We start from the raw sequence: 24643 nt of genomic DNA, 5'->3' as shown, positions 1-24643 counted from the left end.
AGTGTAGGGGTTGTGAGAGTTATAAGCTTAAAATCCACATATCTGTGAACATTAAACAAACATCAACAATTGGCATTAAAGCAACACTATGTAGAATTTTACCTTTAAATAATGTCTCTAAAATTATTTCAGTGATAGAACAACTTTTAACTGGACAAATTGTACTGTTGCTGCAACCTGAGCAGCCTCCTAGCTGCTACAAGCACACTCTGAAAGTGGCGGTGGATGGTAGCCCACACAGCCCCGCCCCTCCCCATGCCTGCAGAAGAGTGTCTGATACCAGGCACTGTTGCACTTTTCAACCACATGGGGGAGCTGTAAGTCATTTTTACATGGAAACTACATAGTGTTGCTTTAACTAACATTAGAGATGTATAAGACTATTAATTAGAGTTTATGCTAGCTTATACATTTACTCACTGTATGCATTTATGTTAACAAATACAACCACTGTAAATTGCTACCTCGTGTGTACTCTGTAACTTAAATAACCTTTGTTTATTTGTTTTTTACCTTTACAACAAAAAACATTATGGAAGATGAAAAATCACCATATAGTCTAACAAATCAAACACATCCACAAGTCTTGCTTGCATGCTCACTCTTTATTATTATTGTGCTTTGTTTAAAATTATTATTCATTATTAAATGATTTTAATAATGCATTAATAAAATGACCCAATTACAATTTAACTGAATTGAAATCAAAAAAGCTTTCAAAATAATGTTGTTTCATCAACAGCAGTATTCCTCCACTAATGATGTTTAGCATCGTGGTGGTGGTGGTGGTCGTGGTGCTTGTAGTGTTTTCCCTGTTGGAACAGATGGTATTACTGGTTAGAATAGATGGTCTGCCAATATATTTAAATGTACATTTATCCATTTGTTATTTTATCTAAAGCAACTTGTGGTGCATTCAGGCTTTACATTTTTTCTATTTTTGCATTTCAAAGAAACCAAACCCATGACTTTGGCATTTCTAAAATCATACTCTACACAAAGCATTGCAGGCAGCAATGTAATTTAAAGGTCCCGTTCTTCCTGATCCTATTTTTTGAACCCTAGTTAGTGTGTAATGTTGCAAATATCATTAATGATATCTGTAAAATGATAAAGCTCAAAGTTCACTGCCAGGCGATATATTTTCTTTAACAGAATTCGCCTTTCAAAGCCTTCAGGAACGGCTGATTTGGACTACAGCCCTCTATTTCCTGCTTTAATGATGTCACTAGAACAGTTTTTTTACTAAACACCGTCCACAGGAATACGTCAGTCACCAGCTAAGCTAACGGCAAGCTAAGCTGATATCGAATCAGAACTCGATACTTATGGAACAAGGAAGACATCAGTCCATTTGCAGGACAGTGAAACCAGCGCTTTAGAGATAAGTAAATTGTGTGAAAAATACAGCGTTTTTTTACACGTGAAACATGAACACGTTATATGGCGCATATTGCGTTATATTTGTTTCTCAATCGAAAGGCTGCAGCCTCTGGAGGTCGCTTTTGTATACTGCATACGTCATAAAGTCTTATTTCAGAATATGAACATTATAGGAGTTGCCTATTATCCTTAGTTACAGTGCATATATTCAATTCTCAGTGTACTTTGATATGTCTAAAAACACACTAAAATATTTATTAAATAACACAATAGACAGAAAAGGGTCTATACTCACAGCAACACAGCTGTAAGTCACCTCCAAGTACTTATGAACGCCATGACATGGATCACCAAAGACAGAATTCGAAGCATGAAGAGAACATTTCTTCTTTCCATTGCATCTTATGAAGTAAAAAAAAAAGTTTAGTCACATTATAAATGGATTTTTTCTTACAGCATATTTTTCTTTTCCATAGTATATTAATAAAACCTCAAGACTGAAAGTTTATGGGGCCCTATTTTAACGATCTAAGCGCATTGTCTAAAGCGCACAGCGCAAAGGCTAAATGGCCGTGTCCGAATCCACTTTTGCCTCAAAATAGCAACGCGCCAACAATGCGCCTGAACACACCGTTTTCAGACCAGAATGCCCATGGGCGCAAAAGGGGGCGCAAATGCATTTGCTATTTAAACAACGTGGCATTAAACGTGAAAATTATAATTGCGCGGGGTGGAAACTAGCGAAAGGCACTTGCGTCCACTGCGCTGCATTGCGCCGGGTGTAAGATAGAGCCCTATATGTGTGTGAACTCTTAAGTGACCTCAGACAAGGTGTTGGTGTTGTAATACCTAGACAGATGCTGTCCAGTATTATTAGAATAACAGTTGGCTTTAGTTGCTTTCGTGTGTTTGCAGATTGTTAGGTCTCTCCGTCCATAATGGGCATGTTGAATCTGAATGACACCAGTATCTATGGGAACACAAAAGCATTATGTGTTTTTACTAAAAGCTACTAAATGAAAAAAAAAAATGTTGACTGTTGCTTGACCTACAAACTCATGTGCAAATCTTGTGTCTAATGTTGATGATCTGACGTTCTCAATTGAGAAAAAACACAGACAAACACTGGAAAAAATCCTTGTTGCACTTTACTTTTGAAGTTTACGCAACTTGAATTTACTTTCTTGACTAGCTATAAATTATCAAAAATAAATTTGAAAGACCTTAAGCTAATTACTTCAATTGGTAAAACTTAAAATATTTAACACTTTATAGAAGTAAGTAATTTACAAATTAATCTAACTTTCAATTTTACAGTGTACCAACTTCTATACTAGTCATGTTGATTAAACTTAGTATTTTTTGTAAAGTATTTTTCTGTGAATATTTGTTTATTTGTATTAATGATGGAAATGTCATGTACAAATCTCAAGTTGTGGTCAGTTTCAAAACAAAACAATTACTGCTTCAGTAGCTATTCAAAGTCCTAATATTGTGCATGTAGCAAAAAGCTTAAGGATCAAATATGTTAAAACTGCTGTTATTGATTGTTGCTACAATAAAATCACAAAGAAATTTGATTTATCTTACCACAATGAATGTGACTCTGTTTACCTTCACAGGTAACACTTTTTTCTGGAAAATAAACATCAGTCATTAATGGCTGCTACCCAGTGTCACGCGGTTTCGTGATATAGTCACATAATTTTTTTATTCTTTTTTCGTGATATCACGAATTTCCGCGTTTTTCGTGACCGTATAACGAATTCCTGTTTTCGTGTGATTATCACGTATTGGTTACTAAACCGAAGCGACAATGGTTTAAAATTAGGAAAAAGCAGCTGAGGGTTAGATTTGGTGGATACAATTTTTTCGGAATTTTTTAGGGTTAGAGTTGGGTTTGGGTAGTGGTGTCATTTTATGTAAATATAACCCTATAAACCGAAGCGACAATGGTAAGAAAATAAGACAAAACAGTTGAGTAACCAATACGTGATAATCATACGCAAACAGGAATTCGTTATGATCACGAAAAAACGTGGAAATTCATGATAATATCACGAAAAAGTAATCAAACATTACGTGACTATATAACGAAATTTCGTGAGCCTGGGTGTTTATAATAATAACTACCAATACTGACTAAAATAAAAGATTTTACAAGAATATATGATTAATAATATATATAATAATACACAATGGAAATGTATTGACTTACTACTTTGGACACAACTGTAAGACACATCAAGGTATTTATAAGTTCCAACACATGGGTCAGAGAAAACTGAGTTCAGTGCAGAAACAGAACAGCTTGCTTTTCCGTTACACCTGCAAACAATGATAATACAATGAAGTCTAAGCATAAAGTTGTACAGTTTTTATGTTTTGGATATTTTTACACTTTGCATTCAACAAAGCAAAATTTAGCTAATAGTTATTCCTACCAAGTGGAAAGTTTTTGGAGGGAAGTTTTTTGGGAGCAATGCACATTTGAGATCTGATTCGCTGGTTTCCCAGCAGAGCACACAGTACTGCTTGTCCTTCCATAGTTGGCTCTATCGACATGTATGAATCCATGGTCTGATACATGTTAGAAGATAATACGAATATAAGACTCATTGTAGAGTTACACAGTTATAGTAATAACAGAATGAGTCTGGATAACTCACCGCACTTGAGGGTCACAGAGCCACCCTCACAGGCATGGGAATGTTTTTTAGGTGAAGTTCCTTCACCTAAACCTGCTGTTTATGTGGAAAGGTACAAATAAAATGGTAACACTTTACAATAAGGTTCATTAGTTAACATTAATTAATGTATTAACTAACATGAACAAACCATAAGCAAAACATTTGTTATTTATTAATCTTATTAATGTTAGTTAATAGAAATAAAGCTTTTAATTGTTTGTCCATGTTAATTCACAGTGCATTAACTAATGTTAACAAGATTTTAACAAAGTATTAGTAATTGTTGAAATTAACCTTAACAAAGATTAATAAATGCTGTATAAGGGCAGTTCATTATTAGTTCATGTTAACTATGTAAACGAATGAACCTTATTGTAAAGTGTTACCAATAAAATAAATGTATTTTTTCCAAATTTGCATATAATGTACAGATGGCAGATTCAATGTAGCTTTTTCAAAATTGCATTTGGTAGACGCTTTACACAGACTTGTACACATTTGACAATGTCACATCTTACCATGCTGGCAGAAAAACAGCAGCACTGGAATAACAACAAACAAATTTTAACATCTGTATATCACAATTTTCATCATCAACAAATGACACTTTTATATACTTGAAAATTAAATTTAATTTCTAGAAAGAATTGGTTAACTTACCAATAATCCAGATTTGCTTTTGTTCCAGCATGTTGATGTGAGAAACAAGGCAAACAGCTTTGTAAACTATTTAAAATGTAAATTAGATTCATCTGCACTCCTGGTTTTTATAAAGTAAACAGCATCGCCGCAAACACATGTTAACTGTTGATAACAAAGAAGAAGTGACAATTAAAATTCATATCTTGTTAATGTTGAAACAAAACACGCAAGATTATATCATATAAAAGATAAAAAACAAAACTGTACTTTTCTCATTCTTGCATGAATGTGTAAACACTTTAACCCTTTAAAACTGCTTTAACTTATATAAAAAATATGCATTTGCATCACAAAGTCTCTATCCACTATAGTGAAAACGCCTCTACTCTGCATTTTTAGTATGATTCTTATAATCATTATAATAATTTGTGTTAAAAGCTAAACATCAAAGCTGACACGGACTCCTTTTTCATTGTAGGTTAGTACGATCATTGGTTTAGACCCCACTGTACGCCCTTGGTATACGAAAACTGTCTCTCTAGATTGGTCAAGAGTGCCTCCGTTGGAGACAAAGGCACAGCGAGAGGTACAGAAACAGCTGACATTTAAAAAATTTAAAGCATATTATGTTGAGCTTGACACGTTTTAAGCTAATATCGATTCCTTTAGCTTATTTTTATGTGTTTTTAACAAATGTTTTGCATTTTTATTGCGTTTCCACAGAGAGATTTTAAATTTGCTTTGATGTCAATCGTGCTGATTCAATTTGTAATAAAATCTTTGTCTGTTGTTTGTCCAGTTGTTTACCCACATTGATCAGTGGAAATCATTTTATTAATGAAAACTATAGAGTCTTTAGGCTGGTGGTTCTCAAACTTTTTCAGCGTGCGGCCCCCTTTGTGTACAAAGAAAATGTATGACAAGAAACTGTTCTAAAACTCAACTTTTAATTAAACAAAACATATTAAATGATACGTAGTGGTGTTGGTTATTAGTCTTATTTTTTTTAGGTTTAATTGCACAGAATTCATGATACATTTATTTATTTTATAAAATGTCATAAAACTAGGGCCCCCCTGGCATCATCTCGCTGCCCCCAGCTCGAGAACCACTGCTTTAGGCTACATAAAGCATATCTTATAAAGGTTATCTCACTTTATAAGAGCCAGTTATGGGCAGGGCCGTTTGAAGGAATTTGGGGGCCCCAAGCAAAATGGGCATGGAGGCCCCCCCACACGCACGCAAAGCCTACACCAACCACAGCATAGCCATACAGTTTAAGGTTTACAGTTTAACGTTTATTTACACAGTTTGGTGGGAATTCAATAGTGATTTGCACTGTTTTTTTTCTAACAATATGACAGCACACACTTATCAGTTTAAACTCTGGGCTGGGCATGATATCAGCTATAATTATAGAGCTTGTGCTACCTTGTACTATAGAAGAAACATCAGCACCGAGAAGTGATGCATCTGTTGATGTTGAGGATGACGTTGATGGTGTAGCTGGGAAAATAATTGAAAAAAAAATCTGAAATTACCTGTTAAGTACATTTCACCATTTCACTGTTAGCATATTGAAAGAGGTCACTATAAACAGCTCAGTGAGAGAAATTGACTCTACCTTCATCAGTGTATGTATCTTTAGGAAGAGCCTGTGCGCTGAGAAATTTAAGCAAAGCACCTTGAGGGAGAAAGAAAAGATGGTAACACTTTATAATAACAATCATATAAAGATGGTAAATTGATAGTTAATTAATCTTTAATTGTCATTTAGCTGTTAGCAAACAGTCTTTTTACTGTTAACAAACAATGAAATTATAATTAAATGACTAATTATTAGTAGTGTTGTAAATTAACAGTTTATTGTAACACACATATCTATCATATAATATATTAGGTATCGGGTAATGATTAAAAATGCTTGTAGATCTTTAAGAAACCATTTTTAAAACATCTATAAACATTACATAGATAGACAGACCAAATATTCCTAACACTTTGTTAAGGGTTACTAACTTAGTTGGTTTGTAAACTGTCTATAAACATAGACAAAGTTGCAACAAATGACTATAATACTTTGTTAAATAGTTAATAAACAGTACCAGTGAAACATGTGGGTTGTCCTGATACTGTACTTGTAACAGTGTAAACATTGCTACACAGAATAAAGTAACTGTTCAAGATCCATTGGTAACTAATTTGCATAAAGTGTCACTACTGTATATCCTGGCACTAGCACATTAAGATAAGCTATGAAAAAATAATGTTTCTCTGCCTCTTTCTGGTAAATAACGTATAGATTGTTTACATAGTATTTATTAAGTAAAACGATCGGTTTGCTAACAGTTAAATGACAATAAATAAAGATTAAATAACTAACAATTTACCATCTATTAATGATGGTTATTATAAAGTGTTACTGAAAAGATATGTTAGCAATAGCATTTCCGTATTTTGATATTTATAAGGGATGCAGCTGCTTTCACAACTACCAATGCTTAAAAACTTCCCAAGCTATTGTTTGATGCACAGAATTTATCGTGTCGTTTTCCTAACCCCATTTGGTAAGTACATTATTTTGTTAAATAGATTATCACGGTGTGGAATAGTTCGTTTCATTAGCACTTTCATTAAAACCTAGTACAAAGCTACAGCAATGTCATGGAATTAAACAGCGGTTTTGAAACAGATCTGCGTCTTCCTTATCACGTTAAAAACATATTACAGTATGTAACCATATTCCGTTTGTTCGAGAAAAAAGTTGACCAACTCACTGTTCGTTACAAGCAGCATTTGCCGTCAGGCAGGTAACGTTTAGCTAACATAAACAGATTTTTGCTACTGCCTACCTGCTGCAAAATTACATCATTTGCACATGACAAGTAGAGTTATTTTATCCAATGTAAATTATTACTTACCACTAACTTGTTTTTTCTTATACTCCTCTTCCTTTCTCTTTTTTCTTTTCTGGCTTCCAGAAGCATAAATCCGCTTCATGATGACTGCCGAAGTTTTGTATTTTGCCGGCAGCAGAGATCACATGGTTGGCTGGCTGACTGTTGTCAGCGACTAGTACTGAGAGGGGGCCCCCTTGAGGGGGATTCCGATAATAACAGTGTCATTGCACTTTACTGCATTGCATTGACTATCAAAGGGACACAGTTTGTCGTTGCATTTATTCTCAACCAGTCGTTGTCTTGGGGCCCCAGAAAATTCCGGGGCCCCAAGCAATTGCTTGGTTTGCTTGCCTTGTCGCGACGGGCCTGGTTATGGGCGTACAAACAGTGAAACCTGCTCTACTGGAAGACCAGCTGGTCAAATCTCAGAGTTCATCCCTCAGTGTGCTGGTCACTCAGTTAGTACAATGTAAACATTACAACTCACACAACATTAAAATTATTGCCTTTAGTCTTTTGAAAATGGCTTGATTCTGTGTGTTAACAGACCTTTTCGAGAAAAAAACAGGATTGTTTTATTCCTGCATTTTTCTGTGATCCATGTGTAGGAACCTACAAATACCTGAATATGTCCAATACCTGTGTCCCAAGTTAGTTAATGACTGTTACTATAGTTGTGTTTCCATTACCTTTCACAGTGCGCAAACTAAAAAAAAAAAAAACACTTGCTTACAGTGTTTTTTCGGGCTATTTGAAATAAGGATATATCACAGAACTGCAACAGAAAACATTTTTAGCATTAAAATGACATTATGGGCTCTATCTTGCACCCAGCGCAATTGACTTTGTCAGTGACGCATGTATCATTTCGTATTTTGCACTGGCGCACAGCGGGTTTTTCCCTCCACAGACGCACGTCGGCAAACTAAGGAATGAACTTGCGCTCCCTGGGCGGTTCAGCGCAAAAAAGGAGGCGTGCTCCGGCGCAAGCCATCTCTTATGCTATTTTGCAGTTTCAAAAAACAATTGCGCTACTAACCAAAAAAAACTAGTCTAAAGTCAGTGGCGCGTTGCGCGTGGTTCATTATGCTATTTTAAGGGCGCATGCTTGACCATAATGTATAGCGTGCACAACACGCATTGCTTATCTAATCTACACAGATGCAACAGTTATTTTTGCAAATCATAAATTGTTACAATAAAAAATATAAGATAAGGGCAATCATTAAATCATAAATTGTTACAATAAAAAATATTAATACATGAGATAAGGGAAATCATTGTGGTGAGCATTGTGGTGATAGTTTTTATTTATTTTGTGTGGCAGCGTTAAACAATTATCATGCAAATAACAATTAAAATATTTTCATAAGTTTGTTGTGTGGCTGTATTACGTTTATTTTATCTAAATAATAATTTAAATGTTTTCATAAGAAACCTTCATGTATGTGAACTTGATTTGTAAGTGTACTTTGGGATTGGACCTTGCTTTCTTGTGTCCGAATTCAAAGACCCCAAACCCTTTCAGCGGTGAGGGTGGACGCAGCGATGTCCTCCTGTGTGCCCGGCGTGCCCGATTTATGCTGGCAAGCTTGGGATCCCCCCGTCTCCTGACATCATTGTAGTGCTTGGCGCAGCTGATGAGACAATCGCGGCTATTCCCTCTCACGCCTGTTTAACCGACGCTGATTTGGGCGGGTTTCTCCCAAGTCCCATCCCCATACAAAACAACTTCTATGTCTTTGACTGCTCTTACAAGAACGTCGGTCTCCTCGGCTGTGAACCGCTCCTGGCGTGCGCCTGTCAAATCCGTCATAATAATAGCAACCCGCCATGGAACTTGCGCCCTTGCATTTAAAGGGAATGTTGGATAGCGTTCTGATTGGTTTATTTGATGTTACGCCCAAACCACACCTATGAATAATGAACCTACTTCAGACCAACCTCTTATTGATTTGCGCCCGGCGCAAGACTTATTTCTCCCGCCGGGAAAATAGCAACAGCGCCCAAGATCCCCCCACAAAGTCACTTGCGCTTTGCGCTTCGGACTTGCGTTTCAGATCGTTAAAATAGGGCCCTATAGGTGCAAGGGTGTGGGCCACATGAAATCGCAACCCAGGCAACGTGAGCTCCGATGCAAAACCCGCTCTAGTAATGTGTTTTTTTTTAATATGAGCATTTTTATCAGACTCTAAATGGATTCTGCCAACAACCTGGTGTTTCTGAATGACCTGAGGCCGGGAAATAGCAGATTTTAAATAAAAGTCTTGTGATACATTCACAAAAACGCACTGAATCACTTTCCCACTCATTCTCATTTACTTGCTTGTGGAGTGATCTTTTAAATGCGGCCCATCAACCACATCTCTCAGTATTCAAAAAAAAAAATGTAAACATATTTTCCATGAATTTGTTGAAGAACTTGGCACCATTTGTATGAATAGAACGCTTTGTTGTTTCCTCTGTTCTGCGTTTTGAAGGCCGCTTTGGATAAAACACTCACCTAAAGGATTATTAGGAACACCATACTAATACCGTGTTTGAACCCCTTTAGCCTTCAGAACTGCCTTAATTCAACATGGCATTGATTTAACAAGATGCTGAAAGCATTCTTTAGAAATGTTGGCCCATATTGATAGGATAGCATCTTGCAGTTGATGGATATTTGTGGGATGCACATCCAGGGCATGAAGCTCCTGTTCCACCACATCTCAAAGATGCTCTATTGGGTTGAGATCTGGTGACCGTGGGGGCCATTTTAGTACAGTGAACTCTTTGTCATGTTCAAGAAACTAAATTGAAATGATTCAAGCTTTGTGACATGGTGCAATATCTTGCTGGAAGTAGCCATCAGAGGATGGGTACATGGTGGTCCTAAAGGGATGGACATGGTCAGAAACAATGCTCAGGTAGGCCGTGGCATTTAAACGATGCCCAATTGGTACTAAGGGGCCTAAAGTGTGCCAGGAAAACATCCCCCACACCATTACACCACCAGCCTGCACAGTGGTAACAAGGCATGATGGATTCATGTTCTCAAATACTGATTCTACCATCTGATTGTCTTAACAGAAATCGAGACTCATCAGACCAGGCAACATTTTTCCAGACTTGAACTGACCAATTTTGGTGTAAATTGTAGCCTCTTTTTCCTATTTGTAGTGGAGATGAGTGGTACCCGGTGGGGTCTTCTGCTGTTGTAGCACATCCGCCTGTTGTGGCTTCACAAATGCTTTGCAGCATACCTCGGTTGTAACGAGTGGTTATTTCAGTCAAAGTTGCTCTTCTATCAGCTTGAATCAGTCGGCCCATTCTCCTCTGACCTCTAGCATCAACAAGGCATTTTCGCCCACAGGACTGCCGGATACTGGATGTTTTTTTTTTCTCTTTTCACACCATTCTTTGTAAACCCTAGAAATGGTTGTGCTTGAAAATCCCAGTAACTGAGCAGATTGTGAAACATTCAGACCGGCCCGTCTGGCAACAACAACCATGCCATGCTCAAAATTGCTTAAATCACCTTTCTTTCCCATTCTGACATTCAGTTTGGAGTTCAGGAGATTGTCTTGACCAGGACCACACTCCTAAATGCACTGAAGCAACTGCCATTTGATTGGTTATAGATAACTGCATTGATGAGAAATTTAAACAGGTGTTCCTAATAATCCTTTAGGTGAGTGTATCTGCTTAATGCCTAAATGTAACCCATTTGTTGAATCAAATATAAACATTTTAGGATTATTTTAACCCAACGGCTGGGTTTGTTCCTTTTTCACCCAACAAAATAACCCAGCATTTTGAGTATATTGTAAAATGTTACCTCATCTGCACGTCTGTTTGTTTCACGGCTTCCACTACGTTTTAACTGTAGATAACAAAAGAGGCAGTGACAATTAAAATGTATTTCTTAATAAATGTTGAAACAACGTTTGCAAAATTTCATCATATGCAAGATTAAAAAACAACTGAACTTGTCTAGTCACAAGGCCCATGATTCCCACAGTGACAATGGGCCGTAGGACTATAGTAGCCTACTGTATAAGTTCAATGAAGTTAATTAAGCAAAATTGTTTGTTAGCTTTCAAATTCTAAAGCAATTCATTTTTAAAATTGCTTCAGTGTAACAACAAAAAGTATTTGGGCACTTTCTGGTTTTATAATACACAAACATCTCAGACAAATGTTCTTCATCGTTAACTCAACCTCTCCTTTCTTTTGGGAATGAGACGGGGCTGTGACACAGAAATAATGTATAATATTTATAAATAATATATGGTCTTACATTTGACAGATTTAGTGTAACTTTGTGCTCAAAAACTACACAAGAACTAACACCTGTATGAATTTTATAGCAATTCATATCCAGTGTCAATCAGTGATTTCAAACCTTTTTAGCCCAAAGTACCCTAACACGCCTGTCAATAAGGCTCAAGTACTTCTTCATCGACCCCAAAAAACAATTCAATACAATAAAATACTTACAAAAGATGTCACATACATGGGGCAAAATGTTGGAGCCGACATGTAGTGCATTCGCACTTTCGGCGACCAGAGTTGGATTCCCGGATCGTGGTCATTTGCCGATCCCATAACCCTCTCTCTTCCCTGTACACTCTAAAAAAACAAACGGTGCTATATAGAACCAAAACTGTTGCTTTGGATCGTAATCATAGAAGAACCGTTATTAGTGCCATATAGCACTGGTTAAGCACCAGTGAAGCACCTGTGTAGAACCATATAGGTGCCATATAGAACCACTATAGCACCAAATATGGTTCTACATAGCACTATATGGTTCTACACAGGTGCTTCACTGGTGCTTCACCGGTGCTATATGGCACTAAAAACGGTTCTTCTATGATTACGAGCAAAGAACCACTTTTGGTGCTATATAGCACCGTTTGTTTTTAGAGTGTACTTTCTTGTCCTCTCCTCACTCGCTGTTCAAATAAAGGCAAAATGGCCAATATATATATATATATATATATATATATATATATATACAGTTGTGTTCAAAATTATTCAACCCCAACTGAAATTGATTGTTTTGGCCGGTTTGACATTGATTTTGATCATTCAATCATCCTGCTTAAAATTACATCAAAGAGGCATGTGTAGGTCAGACAAATATAACATAACATTTATAATGAAATAACCACAAATGTCTTTTCTGTGCTCACATCATTATCAGTTTTATTCAACCCCCAAGTGACATTCAATCTTAGTACTTAGTACAACATCCTTTTACAGTTAAAACAGCTTTTAAACGTGAAGCATAGCTTGACACAAGTGTCTTGCAACGATCTACGGGTATCTTCGCCCATTCATCATGGGCAAAAGCCTCCAGTTCAGTCACATTCTTAGGCTTGCGCACTGCAACTGCTTTCTTTAAGTCCCACCAGAGGTTCTCAATCGGATTTAAGTCTGGTGACTGCAATGGCCACTTCAAAATGTTCCAGCCTTTTTTCTGCAACCATGCTCTAGTGGATTTGGAGGTATGCTTGGGATCATTGTCCTGTTGAAAGGTCCAACATCTCCCAAGCCTCAGGTTTGTGACGGACTGCAACACATTGTCATCCAATATCTCCTGGTACTGAAGAGAATTCATGGTACCTTGCACACGCTGAAGTTTCCCTGTACCTGCAGAAGCAAAACAGCCCCAAAGCATGATTGACCCCCCACCATGCTTTACAGTAGGCAAGGTGTTCTTTTCTTCATAGGCCTTGTTTTTCCTCCTCCAAACATAGCGTTGATCCATGGGCCCAAACAGTTCTAATTTTCCACAGAACACTATCCCAAAACTTCTGTGGTTTGTCCACATGACTTTTGGCATACTGCAGTCGACTCTTCTTATTCTTTGGAGACAGCAAGGGGGTGCGCCTGGGAGTTCTGACATGGAGGCCTTCAGTACGCAGGGTGCGCCGTATTGTCTGAGCAGAAACTTCAGTACCCACATCTGACAAATCTTTTCTCAGTTCCTCAGCAGTCACACGGGGACTTTTTTCCACTCTACGCTTCAGATAGCGCACAGCAGTCGCAGTTAGCATCTTTTTTCTGCCACGACCAGGAAGCGTTTCAACAGTGCCCTTTGCCTTGAATTTGCGAATGATGCTTCCTATGGTGTCTCTTGGTATGTTTAACATCTTTGCAATCTTCTTATAGCCATTGCCCTTCCTGTGAAGATTAATCACCTCTTCTCTTGTCCTCCTGGACCATTCTTTTGACTTCACCATGTTTGTAACCACACCAGTAAATGTTTAGAAGGAGTTGAGTATCACAGTCATTTTAAAGCTGCCTAATTGGTGCTTATTAGGCTTTATTGCTGTTCCCTGACATCCACAGGTGTTTTCAATACCTGATTGAAAACACTTCAATGAACCTCTGTTCTTCAGAGTGGTAGTTCTTTAAGGGGTTGAATAATTGTGTCAATGAAGAATTCACAAAAGAAACATTTACTACTATATTACAAAACCAATTGATGTCATTTTAGTTGCATATGGTTCTTTAAGAAGTCATTGTAGGATTTCATTCTGAATACAATTACAAATGTACACTAAATTCCCTAAAAATCTTAACAGCATTGGGGGGTTGAATAATTTTGAACACAACTGTGTATATGTATATATGTTACTATTTTAAGAACTCATTTGAAACTGCTATGGCAACAAGCCAGATTTGCATAAGGCTATTTTAACATTAATTGTAGTTATTAAACCTAACTTGAATAAGCTAAATTCCCAAAATCTAGGCATGTTCCTTTAACATAAATGCATACAATGAATATTGCATAGGCCAACATAAACTCTTTTTAATAGTCTTATTAATCTTTAATGTTAATTAATGCCAATGCAATTGTTTATGTTAGTTCAATCACCACTGTCACCACTCCTAACATCAGGTTGGCCCACCTTTGCTCATGACATTTTAGAAAATTGCTCTCACTCTCATTTTTTTTCTCAAAATGGGGATAAAATATGAAAATTACCTTCTTATATATATATATATAGTTATCAGTGTTGGGAAAAGTTCCTTTTAAGAGTAATGCATTACAATATTAAGTTACTCCCAAAAAAGTAACTAATTGTTACTTAGTTACTTTTCATGGAAAGTAATGCTTACATTACTTTTTAGTTACTTTCAGTTACATTTTCTTGGTTGAGGCTTGATCTCTTTCAGGACTTGCAGAAATGGGTATTTCATCACAAAAATGTCGAGCTCTGGCCTGCCATCTGTTCCCACACAGGTGTGTACGCATAGAGTGCATAATGTGACTACGTTTATTGTAATTCAGTACATAATTTTGTTTAATCAAATGAATTAAACTTAAAAAGTAACTTTTTGAAAAAGTAACTCATAGTAAAATTGTACTCAAAGTAAAATATTATTACGTAATGCACATTACTTGTAAATCATTACCCCCAAAGTTATATTGTATAGTATAACAATGTATAGTTTGCCAATGGTTTAATAGTTAATTAACACATTTGGGCCACTGACAGTTAAACCAGGGGTTAAAATGTATTAGTAATTATGGAAATGAACACAAACTAAGATTAATAAATGCTAGAAATATTGTTCAGTGTTAGTTGAAATTAGTGCATTAACTAATGTTAACAAATACAGTCTTATTATAAAGTGTTACCAAAATAATTTACACAGCTATCCCAATTATTTTTTTTGCCTTGATTGTAATAAAGATGTGTAATAAAACTGAATTAAAATACATTGTCACAAAAGTGTAAGTAGAACATTAAACATGCATGTAAGAAAAACATTAACATCTTCGGTCGTGCTCCTCACTGTTACTGTTTATAAAACAACAACAACTGAAATTAAAGTACCTATCATTACAGCTTAAAACAATGTGATTTTGCAGGTTTTGTGGAGTCCAGCTTGAGTGCTTTGTTAAATATACACACAAATTATTACAGATTGTAAAAATGAAAACCAGAGCCTTTTCTAGTGGTGGAAACAGACTTTTTAACCCAATATTTTTTGTTAGGTTAAATGGTTTTAAAGGGTTAAAGTGCTTTAATATTTAATATAGCAGAATCCTTCCCAATCCACAAGATATTCCAGGTGTCCACCCCGGAGTCCAGGATGTTTCGCACGGTGTAAACACTAACATCCTCTTCGAGAGGGGTCGCTTCTTCACCAGGTTCTGTGGAGGAAGAAGGAGAAACAGGTGGATGTAAAGTCTTTAACTGTGAGCAATGAAATACGGGGGGAATCCGGTAGTGAGATGGTTACTGTAGTTTGAAAGCTACCGGATTGACCTCCAGGACGATGACAAACAGACAAATAAGCCTGGGACTCACCTTTTTGCATGAGAGGTGCAGACGGATGTTTTGGGTTGAGAGCCAAACCTTATATCTCGCCCTGAACGCAGCTGTAGATGTACAACGAGCATCCACCGTGCACCACCGTTGCTTGACAGCCCCCTACAGGTTATAGTGAGCCCAGACTCTCTCACTCTCCTGGAACCAGTGCTGCACAGATGGCCCTTCTGGCTTGTGGGCCTAGCAAGTTCTGTGTGTTTTTGGCCCACAGAAGAAACTGGCTCTAGTAGTTCTGGTGGCCTCGGCAAAAGGTTCAGAGGAAACGACCAACCTCTTGGATCTTCCTCTCAGTTTGGCCATTGGTTTAGGGGGGTATCCGTAGGACAGACTGACGGTCACATCTAAGAGCGTAAAGATGCCTTCCACACTCAAGAAATAAACTGAGGGCCTCTGATATGTCTTTAGGTATCCCAAAGTATCAAAACACATGTTAAAAAAGTAATTCTGCACTCTCCATTGCAGTGGGAAAACCCTTAAGAGGTATGAGTCTGATCATTTTAGAAAAACGGTCCACCACAATACTGTAAGTATGCATGTGGTACCTTGTGAGGCCGGGAGGTCTGTGACGGAGTAATTCCTATATTTTCATACAGTACAATAGCTGCCTGCACCACTGGGGCAGAAAAGATGATACACATAAAATTGCAGCCAAAGTCTCTGCTTTTCTCCACACAAAACCTATTATATTCTATCCTGCCATTATCCCGTTTAAATAATTTCCTATATTTCTCTCGTATTTTTAGTCTTTCTATAAAAATCCTACTGGCCGTATTTTATATTTGCTACATTCACCTCTGTTTAAACAGGGGCAGCATATCTGTAACATATCACTCAAACGACAACTGTAAAAAAAAGATGTACGACGTGATGTCACTTCATTGTAATGAATTGAAGCCAAATATCCGACCAAAAATATCCGACCATGGGCGCTGCCATGTTACGTAAAAACTTTAGTTTGGAGCCAGGGCATGCGCAGAAGGAACACCCTAATAAAGCACAGATGCTTGGAAAATGTAACTATTGTAAATAAGTATTGTCCACCTCTGCTATCAAGTCCCATTAAATTAAATTTAAGCTGATAATAGTCAGTTGTACTGGCATCTTCGCAGCAGCCACTGAAAACCAGCCATTTTGTTGAATGTTTGCCACTCAGCAGGGCATGTTCCAGCGTGGTCACATGGAAAAGTGACGTCAATGCATACCCTCTATTTAGCCACGTCAATCATAACGGCACACCCCGTTTCTATAGAATCAAATTACTAGCTAAAATTAAACTTGTCACAAAAATTAAAAATTGAACACATATTAGCGCTTTAACAACTACCTTAAAGGACCAAAACCATCTTTCAGAAAATTTTATAGAAATTGTAAATCATTTTTTGTTAAGAGCCGAGTCCCGTTTTTTGCATGGAGAGGTGCGGGGTTTATGACTTGTACTGCAGCCAGCCACCAGGGGACGATCAAAGAGCCAACAGCTTTACTTTTCAAGATGTATGAGGCACACCTGTTCCCGAGGTTGGGTGGAGGATGACTTTTTAACTTTGCAGGATTTTAGGGTTTGGGAAATTTTCCTTATTTTCAAATACTAAAGTTGACAGCCAGGTATGGAGTATGCTCCACAAATAATACAGGTTTCACAGTTAATCTGAGGTGCAAATTGCAATAGCCCATCAGGTAGGGTTTAGTCTACCAAAATTTCTGCCCCACTAAATATTGTGATTTGAGGGCTCGTTATAGGTGTGCGCAGGTCCTACGGCATAGCTGCGATGGCAAAGGTTACGCGTGGGTTTTCATTTATACTTTTGCGTCGTCGTCCGCGTCGATGTGCAAACACACATGCAGACCGCTGGTAGGCAGTATCCATCAATGAAGAAGCAGCTTGGCAAGTTTAACCCACAATTGAAGAAGAAACAGCAACTTGTTGAGATGAATAGTGATGATAAACAACGACTACACTGCAAAAACTGATTTTCAAGAAAAACATTTCTTAGTATTTTTGTCTTGATTTCAGTAAAAATATCTAAAAATTCTTAAATTAAGCTGCTATTCCTTGATGAGCAAAACGACCCAAGAAAATAAGTCTAGTTTTTAGACCAAAAAGATGAAATTTAAGTGCTTTTGTGCATAAAACAAGCAAAAAAATGGGGTAAGCTAATTTTTCTTGAATTTAGTGTTTAAGACAAATTTTCAAGATTTGTTTACCCCATTGGCAGGTTTATTTTTTTGCTTGTTTTATCCACAAAATTATTAAATAAAATTTGATATTTTTGGTCTTAAAACTAGATTAATTTTCTTGGGTCGTTTTGTTCATCAAGAAAAAGCATTTTAATTTAAGAATTTTTTGATATTTTTACTGAAAACAAGACAAAAATACTAAGAATTTTTTTTCTTGAAAATCATTTTTTGCAGTGTGTTGCAGTTTGAGTTAAATCATACTCAACTTGGTCCATCTTTTTCTCACCTTTGCAAATGGAAATACCTATGACACAGTTTTTTACCTGACGGGAGGGGTTCTTGTGAACCAATCACAACGCTTGCGGCCCGCATATAACTTACACGCTGTTAAACATTTGACGACGTACACATCAGGCTACGCAGAGGCTATGGATAACCTACGGCGTAGACCTTACACACGACTATAAATTGTACTTTATTCCCCAATCTGTACACGAAGCTGTGATCGCTTTAGCCCCATTTAAAGGCGGAGTGCACAATGTTTGAAAACGCTTTGGAAAAGGGAGTCGGGCCGATTACCAAAACACACTTGTAGCCAATCAGCAGTAAGGGGCGTGTCTACTAACCGTCATCCTTGCCTGGGTTGCGTATGTGTGGGGCGGGTCTATCAAAAGAAGGTCCAGATTCTATTGGGGTAGGGGCGGGTTTGTTTAGGTGATTTCAAATATCAACATTGGCTTTCAAACATTGTGCACTCCGCCTTTAAATCTCATATGAAAATGGCTGCGGCTCTTCGCTGTCTTTTTTCAAGTTCATTTAGATTCCACAGCACAGAGCAGAACGAACATCAAAGTACAATATGTGTACATTAACTGATAGATGTCAACTGCATCTGTGTTGTTCATCATTAATATAAAAACAGTTTACTTAATGTAGGCTAATGCAGGAGCCATACAGATGCCTTACCATCCACTGTAAAAGTGTTCACACCCATTGTTTATCTCCAGTAAATGCATTCTTTAAAAAGCATATCATATTAAGTTATATTATGCTCATTTGAATACAAAGTATTTTTAATTGAAAATATATTGTGGATGTGATATGGCATTGGATGAATGCAGTCAATTCAGTCTAAAAAAGTAAATGTACACAAATTCTATGCTCATCTTTTTTATTGCAATGCAAGGTCCAATTATAGTATTTTAACATTTTTTCTATACCTCTAGACAAAAGTGTGCTTTTGAGAAAGAGACAGAAAATTGAATTTAGTAAAGAGTGCATAGGGCCCTGATACCACAAACTGATTCAAAGGAATTGTGACAAACATTCACTGATTTCAGATATTACACAATGTTTGTAGCATTCCAATACTAAATTACTTGAAAATCACTGAAATAGCTTGAATATCAGAAATTTCATGAAGAAAACAGAAGAAGAAAGTGTTTAGATGTTTTCACTGATCAGTCAAAAAGGCTGTGCCTAGACTGGAAAAAAACAGAATTTAACACATCAGGATCAAATGAATGCCATATAAATGTTTTAAGAAATAGCCTTTAAACAATACTGCATTGTATGATGGTGGTCCCACCTAACATGGTCAGATAGATCATGTTAACTTAGACTAAACTAACAGTTACTAACTTACTTGGGCCACATGTGTAGGACACAGTCAGGTATTTATAGGTTCCAATACATGGATCACCAAAAATTGTGTAAACCGCAGGAACAGAACAAGTCTGTTTTCCATTACATCTGAAAACAAAGAATTAAAGACATTTTAAAAAGATCTAAAAAAAAAAGTTGTAATGTCTTTTAACCTGTAATGATGTTTCCACTGTTCTTACTGAGTGGTAAGCACACATTTGGATGAAACCTCAGATCTGCACTGAACATTTGAGAGCTGGTTTGCTGGTCTTCCACTAGAGCAGGTGTGACTGTCTGTACGTCCGTAGTTGGCTGAAAGCACTTTAATGTGCCCATTCTCTGTTGATTAAAAAAGTAACATTATTCAACATATTTGTGCTTGAAAGAATTTAAAAAATCAGTGCACAAATGCAATGTTTTACTAAAACCCTGATGGGAACTTACTACAGCTGAGATTGGCAGTCCCTGAGTCACAGGCAACTACAGATGCTGGATATTAAGAGAGAAATTAATAGCATTAAAAAAGCGGTATGCTACAGTGTTACATTAACCATTTGCATTCCTTTACTTAATACCCATAAGCTAAAACTCTTCTTGTTGCTTTTGCAGGAGGTGTAGGGAGAAAATGTCATGCTTTATGTCATCTCATTAGGCCTTTTTTGGGCACTGTAGACTTTACCCAGAGCTAGCTGGGTGCAAAACAAAACCCTTTGTCGAGTCATAAAGGAAGCATTAAAGGGACATTCCACTTTTTTTAAAAATATACACCTTTTCCAGCTCCCCTACAGTTAAACATTTTGGAATCCATTCAGCTGATCTCCGGGTCTGGCGGTACCACCTTTAGCATAGCTTAGCACAATCCATTGAATCTGATTAGACCATTAGCGTCACGCTAAAAATAACCAAAGATTTTCAATATTTTTCCTATTTAAAACTTGACTCTTCTGTAGTTACATCGTGTACTAAGAAAATTAAAAGTTGCGATTTTCTAGGCAGATACAGCTAGGTACTATATTCTCATTCTGGCGTAATAATCAAGGACTTTGGAGCTGTAACATGGCTGCAGCAGGTGTAGTGATATTACTGCCCTGCCATTGAAAGTTACTAAGGGGACTATTTTCGGCTGCTGCGTAATATCATTGCACCTCCTTCAGCCATGTTAGCGATGCTAATGGTCTAATCAGATTCAATGGATTATGCCAAGCCATGCCAAAAGTGGCAGCGCCAGACCCGGAGATCAGCTGACTGGACTTCAAAACGGTAAAAATCAAATGTTTAACTCTAGGGGAGCTGGAAAATGAGTATATATATATATATATATATATATATATATATATATATATATATATATATATATATATATATATATATATATATATATATATATATATATATATATAATTTTTTTTTTGTGGAATGTCCATTTAACTGAAAAGGAAATTTTTAGAAATTTGCGCCACTGACTTTAAAAAAAAAAAGATTCTCTCTTGATAAAAACTAAAGGCTTATACAGCAAAAGAGGGACAAACAGCTATTCAGGCAAAAAATAACACTTATTTAAATTTATTAAAATAATTTTATGAGCACTACAGTTAACTTTAGAATAGAGAGTATTTAATAGGGGCAAACTAATAACTTACTTGTTTCTATACAGGTGTAGGACACATGTAGGTATTTGAAGGTCCCATAACATGGATCACCAAAGATTGTGTAAACCGCAGGCACAGAACAAGTCTTTTTTCCATCACATCTTTTAATACACAGAATTCAAGAAATTTTTAAATATGATATACATTTTTTATGTAATTTAACCTGTAATGATGTTACCACTTTTCTTACTGAGTGGCCACAACACATCGGGATGAACTCTGAGTGCACTGAACATTTGAGATCTGGCTTGCCGGTCGTCCGCTAGCGCAGGTTTTGCTGTCCGTACGTCCATAATTGGCTGAAAGCACTTGAATGTGCCCATTCACTGTTGATTAAAAATAACATTATACATGTTAACATTTAAACAGGATTTAAAAATCAGTGCACAAGAGCAATGTTTTACTGAAACCCTGATGGGAACTCACCACAGTTGAGATTGGCGGTCTCTGAGTCACAGGCAACTACAGAATGTGTTTCTGGATCTTAAGAGAAAAACCAATCAAATTAAAGGAGCAGTACAGTGTCACATTTAACAATCGAGATTATCCCTAGAATAACAGTGAGTGTCTAAACGTGGTAGAATTTGAAAGTGAAACAGCTCCTGAATACCTGAGTGATCTTTTAAGCCAAAATATATTTGCTAGACTGTTGAGGTCCTCTGAGAAAAGAGTGTTGATGGTTCCTAAACCTAGACTGAAGCTGAGGGGTGACTCTACCTTTTCAGATGTTGGGCCAAAACTGTGGAATAGTCTCCCAGTTTTCCTCCCAGGAAAAAAATCTTTTTCGAAACTCTTTGGTTTTGGCGCGATGCTAATGGTCTAATCAGATTCAATAAATTTGGCTAAGCTATGCTAAAAGTGGTACTGCCAGCCCCGGAGATCGGCTGAATGGATTCCAAAACTGTACAAATCTAATGTTTAACTCTAGGGAAGTGATGACACTGAGGTGTAATAGTCAACTGGTATAAGCCCCTGCACCATGTTCACCTTAGCACCTGGTCCTGTATCCAGTGGTAAACTTTACCTGAATTTGCACCACTTCTGTAGAATGACTCATATAACTCATAGAAAAAAATGACTATGAAGATGGACAATTATTAATAAATGCATCTGACTCATTTAAAATGATGGCAAAAATTTTTCTACCCATTATTTTATCTTCTGGTTGTCCTTATCTATTGCCCATTTGTATAAAATTTCTCAACTTTGAAGAGTCAGTCAGACATGTCTAATTTAATTCTGAAATACCTACTTAATGCAATTTTAAAGTTTACAAAAATAATAAAACACAGGGAACTTACAAAGGGATCTGGGACTGTGATCTGGACCACAAGATAGTGAAGTGGCCAGACTCTTATCTGTAGAGAGACAAACAGATATTTAGGCAAAAGAAAAGAAGTTTGACACTTACTGCCATGTAGAATTGATCAGCATAGCAACTTCTGTATCTACAGTAAATATGAACCAATCATTTTATGAGTTTACGCTATAGTCTCCCTGTAGTCAATCATTTTATCAGTTAAATGATCAGTTATCATCTTTGAGCATCGTAATAGCATATATACAAGTTTTTCCTGTCACAGTAATTTCTTTATGCTTTATAACAGCTTGAATATAACTCTAGTCTACACCCTTGCCTCATTTAGTATATGTGGATCTATGAATAGGAAAATTAGTCCCCGTCTTTACTTAATTGCACAGCTATGACTATGCAAACTTAGCCGATTCAGTGTAGCTTTTTCATTTTTAAAATTGTATGACAATATCACATCTTACCATGCTGGCAGAAAAACAGCAGTACTGGAATAACAAACATAAACCAATTTTAACATAAGTATCATCATTAAAACAAATTACATTTTTATATATTTGAAAACTAGAATTGGTTACTTACCAATAATCCAGATTTGCTTTTGTTTCAGCATTTTAATGTTCAAATGTTAATAAGATTCATCTGCACTCCTGGTTTTTATAACAAACAGCATCGCCACAAACACATGTTAACTGTTGATAACAAAGAAGAAGTGACAATTAAAATTCATATCTTGTTAATGTTGAAACAACACGCAAGATTATATCATATTAAAGATTTTAAAAAAAACCTGTACCTTGCTCATTGAATGTTAAAACTACTTTAAAAATATGCATTTCCATCCAAAAATCTGTATCCACTATAGTGAAAACACTTAGTATTAAAGTGACGATAAGAGTCATAAGCTGAACTCCACAGACTCCACAAAACCTGTGCAAAATCGGACAATATGTGTTATCCAAGCTTTATCTACAGTAAGAACGTTGTAAAGACATTTTAGTACAATCATTGGTTAACACAAACTTTTAGATGCCCTTGGTCTATGAAAGCAAAGCTGGCTCAGGTCAAGAGTGCCTCTGTTGGAGACAAACGGGCACAACGGGCAGAGGTAGAAACAGCTGACATATACATTTTAAAGCATATAATGTTGAGCTTGACACATGTTTTTCTTAGCATTTGCAATACAATACAAGCTTTGGTCAAGCATTTTTAACCCAGTCTTATTTAAGGCAGGTCAATTTCTAAAACAGACGTTTTGTTGCTTTTTGCAGAAGCAGACACTAGTATTTTTACTTTCTACATAAAAGTACATTTTTAGGTATTCGTAATTTATTTTTTCTTTGTTTTTTGTGTTTTTCTTTGGAAAACATACATCCCCAAAGCATATTATCATACTTTTTACTATACTACATTTCATAGTTTCATAGATATTAAATCAATTTTAATATGCAATATCAAAGGAATACACAGTGTGGTTCTATCCTTAGTAGTGATGTATTGGCCGCCGTTATTTATCGGCCGATTTTTGATGAATTTGAAACCATCGGCATATCGGCAATAGCACGAGAAAGGCCGATACGGATTGTTTATTAATTAACCGCATAAAGAAATCCATTATATGTAAAAAAGGAGTTGATGTTGTTAATAAAATAAATGCTGAATAGCAAAAACCACCTTTGAAGGTTGTCATGCTGTCTTATTATATGTGTTTTAGCTTAATTTGTGCCTCTCTTATTATGTTGGTCAGTTGAATGTTAATTAGATCCAATCCATGTTCAGTTAAAATAATGTGATGCAGAAATAAACTAGCTAATAGACCAACTGTATAGTATTGTATACAAGTGTTTAATATTGGCTGTTTAAATCGGTATCGGTATAGGCCAAAAAAAAATCCTATCGGGGCATCCCT

At 36.5% G+C, this 24643-nt stretch overlaps 1 protein-coding gene and 1 long non-coding RNA gene across 2 annotated transcripts; both read right to left on the bottom strand.

Moving 5' to 3' along the window:
• Window positions 1–594: 594 nt before the first annotated feature.
• On the bottom strand, window positions 595–23428 carry LOC129430374 (rhamnose-binding lectin-like). Its single transcript, XM_073874819.1, has 18 exons — window positions 23317–23428; window positions 23199–23222; window positions 22724–22780; window positions 21849–21905; window positions 21613–21748; window positions 21414–21523; window positions 20218–20262; window positions 19974–20112; window positions 19761–19881; window positions 16164–16353; window positions 6340–6399; window positions 6087–6221; window positions 3828–3963; window positions 3602–3711; window positions 2974–3018; window positions 2233–2353; window positions 1679–1784; window positions 595–812 (listed from the first exon to the last, which is right to left on the bottom strand). Exons 1-18 carry the CDS (start codon window positions 23345–23347, stop codon window positions 756–758), a joined length of 1680 nt encoding a protein of 559 aa, XP_073730920.1. The 5' UTR covers window positions 23348–23428; the 3' UTR covers window positions 595–755.
• Window positions 4052–4864, bottom strand: LOC141369309 (uncharacterized). Its single transcript, XR_012372937.1, has 3 exons — window positions 4734–4864; window positions 4592–4615; window positions 4052–4127 (listed from the first exon to the last, which is right to left on the bottom strand). It is a non-coding gene; the product is annotated as an uncharacterized lncRNA (long non-coding RNA).
• Window positions 23429–24643: the final 1215 nt, after the last annotated feature.

This window comes from Misgurnus anguillicaudatus, chromosome 13 (genome assembly GCF_027580225.2).
Source record: "Misgurnus anguillicaudatus chromosome 13, ASM2758022v2, whole genome shotgun sequence".
NCBI lineage: Eukaryota > Metazoa > Chordata > Actinopteri > Cypriniformes > Cobitidae > Misgurnus > Misgurnus anguillicaudatus.
This window is presented reverse-complemented; position numbering and strand designations above follow the sequence as displayed.

Excerpts from the sequence above, each read along its gene's own strand:
- LOC129430374 (XM_073874819.1), bottom strand. The coding sequence starts at position 23,347 with ATGCTGAAACAAAAGCAAATCTGGATTATTG. Across the intron at positions 19,882-19,973 it reads AAATGTGTGCTTACCACTCA|ATGTAATGGAAAACAGACTT; the intron begins GTAAGAACAGTG and ends CTTTGTTTTCAG. Across the intron at positions 6,222-6,339 it reads AGATACATACACTGATGAAG|CTACACCATCAACGTCATCC; the intron begins GTAGAGTCAATT and ends TTATTTTCCCAG.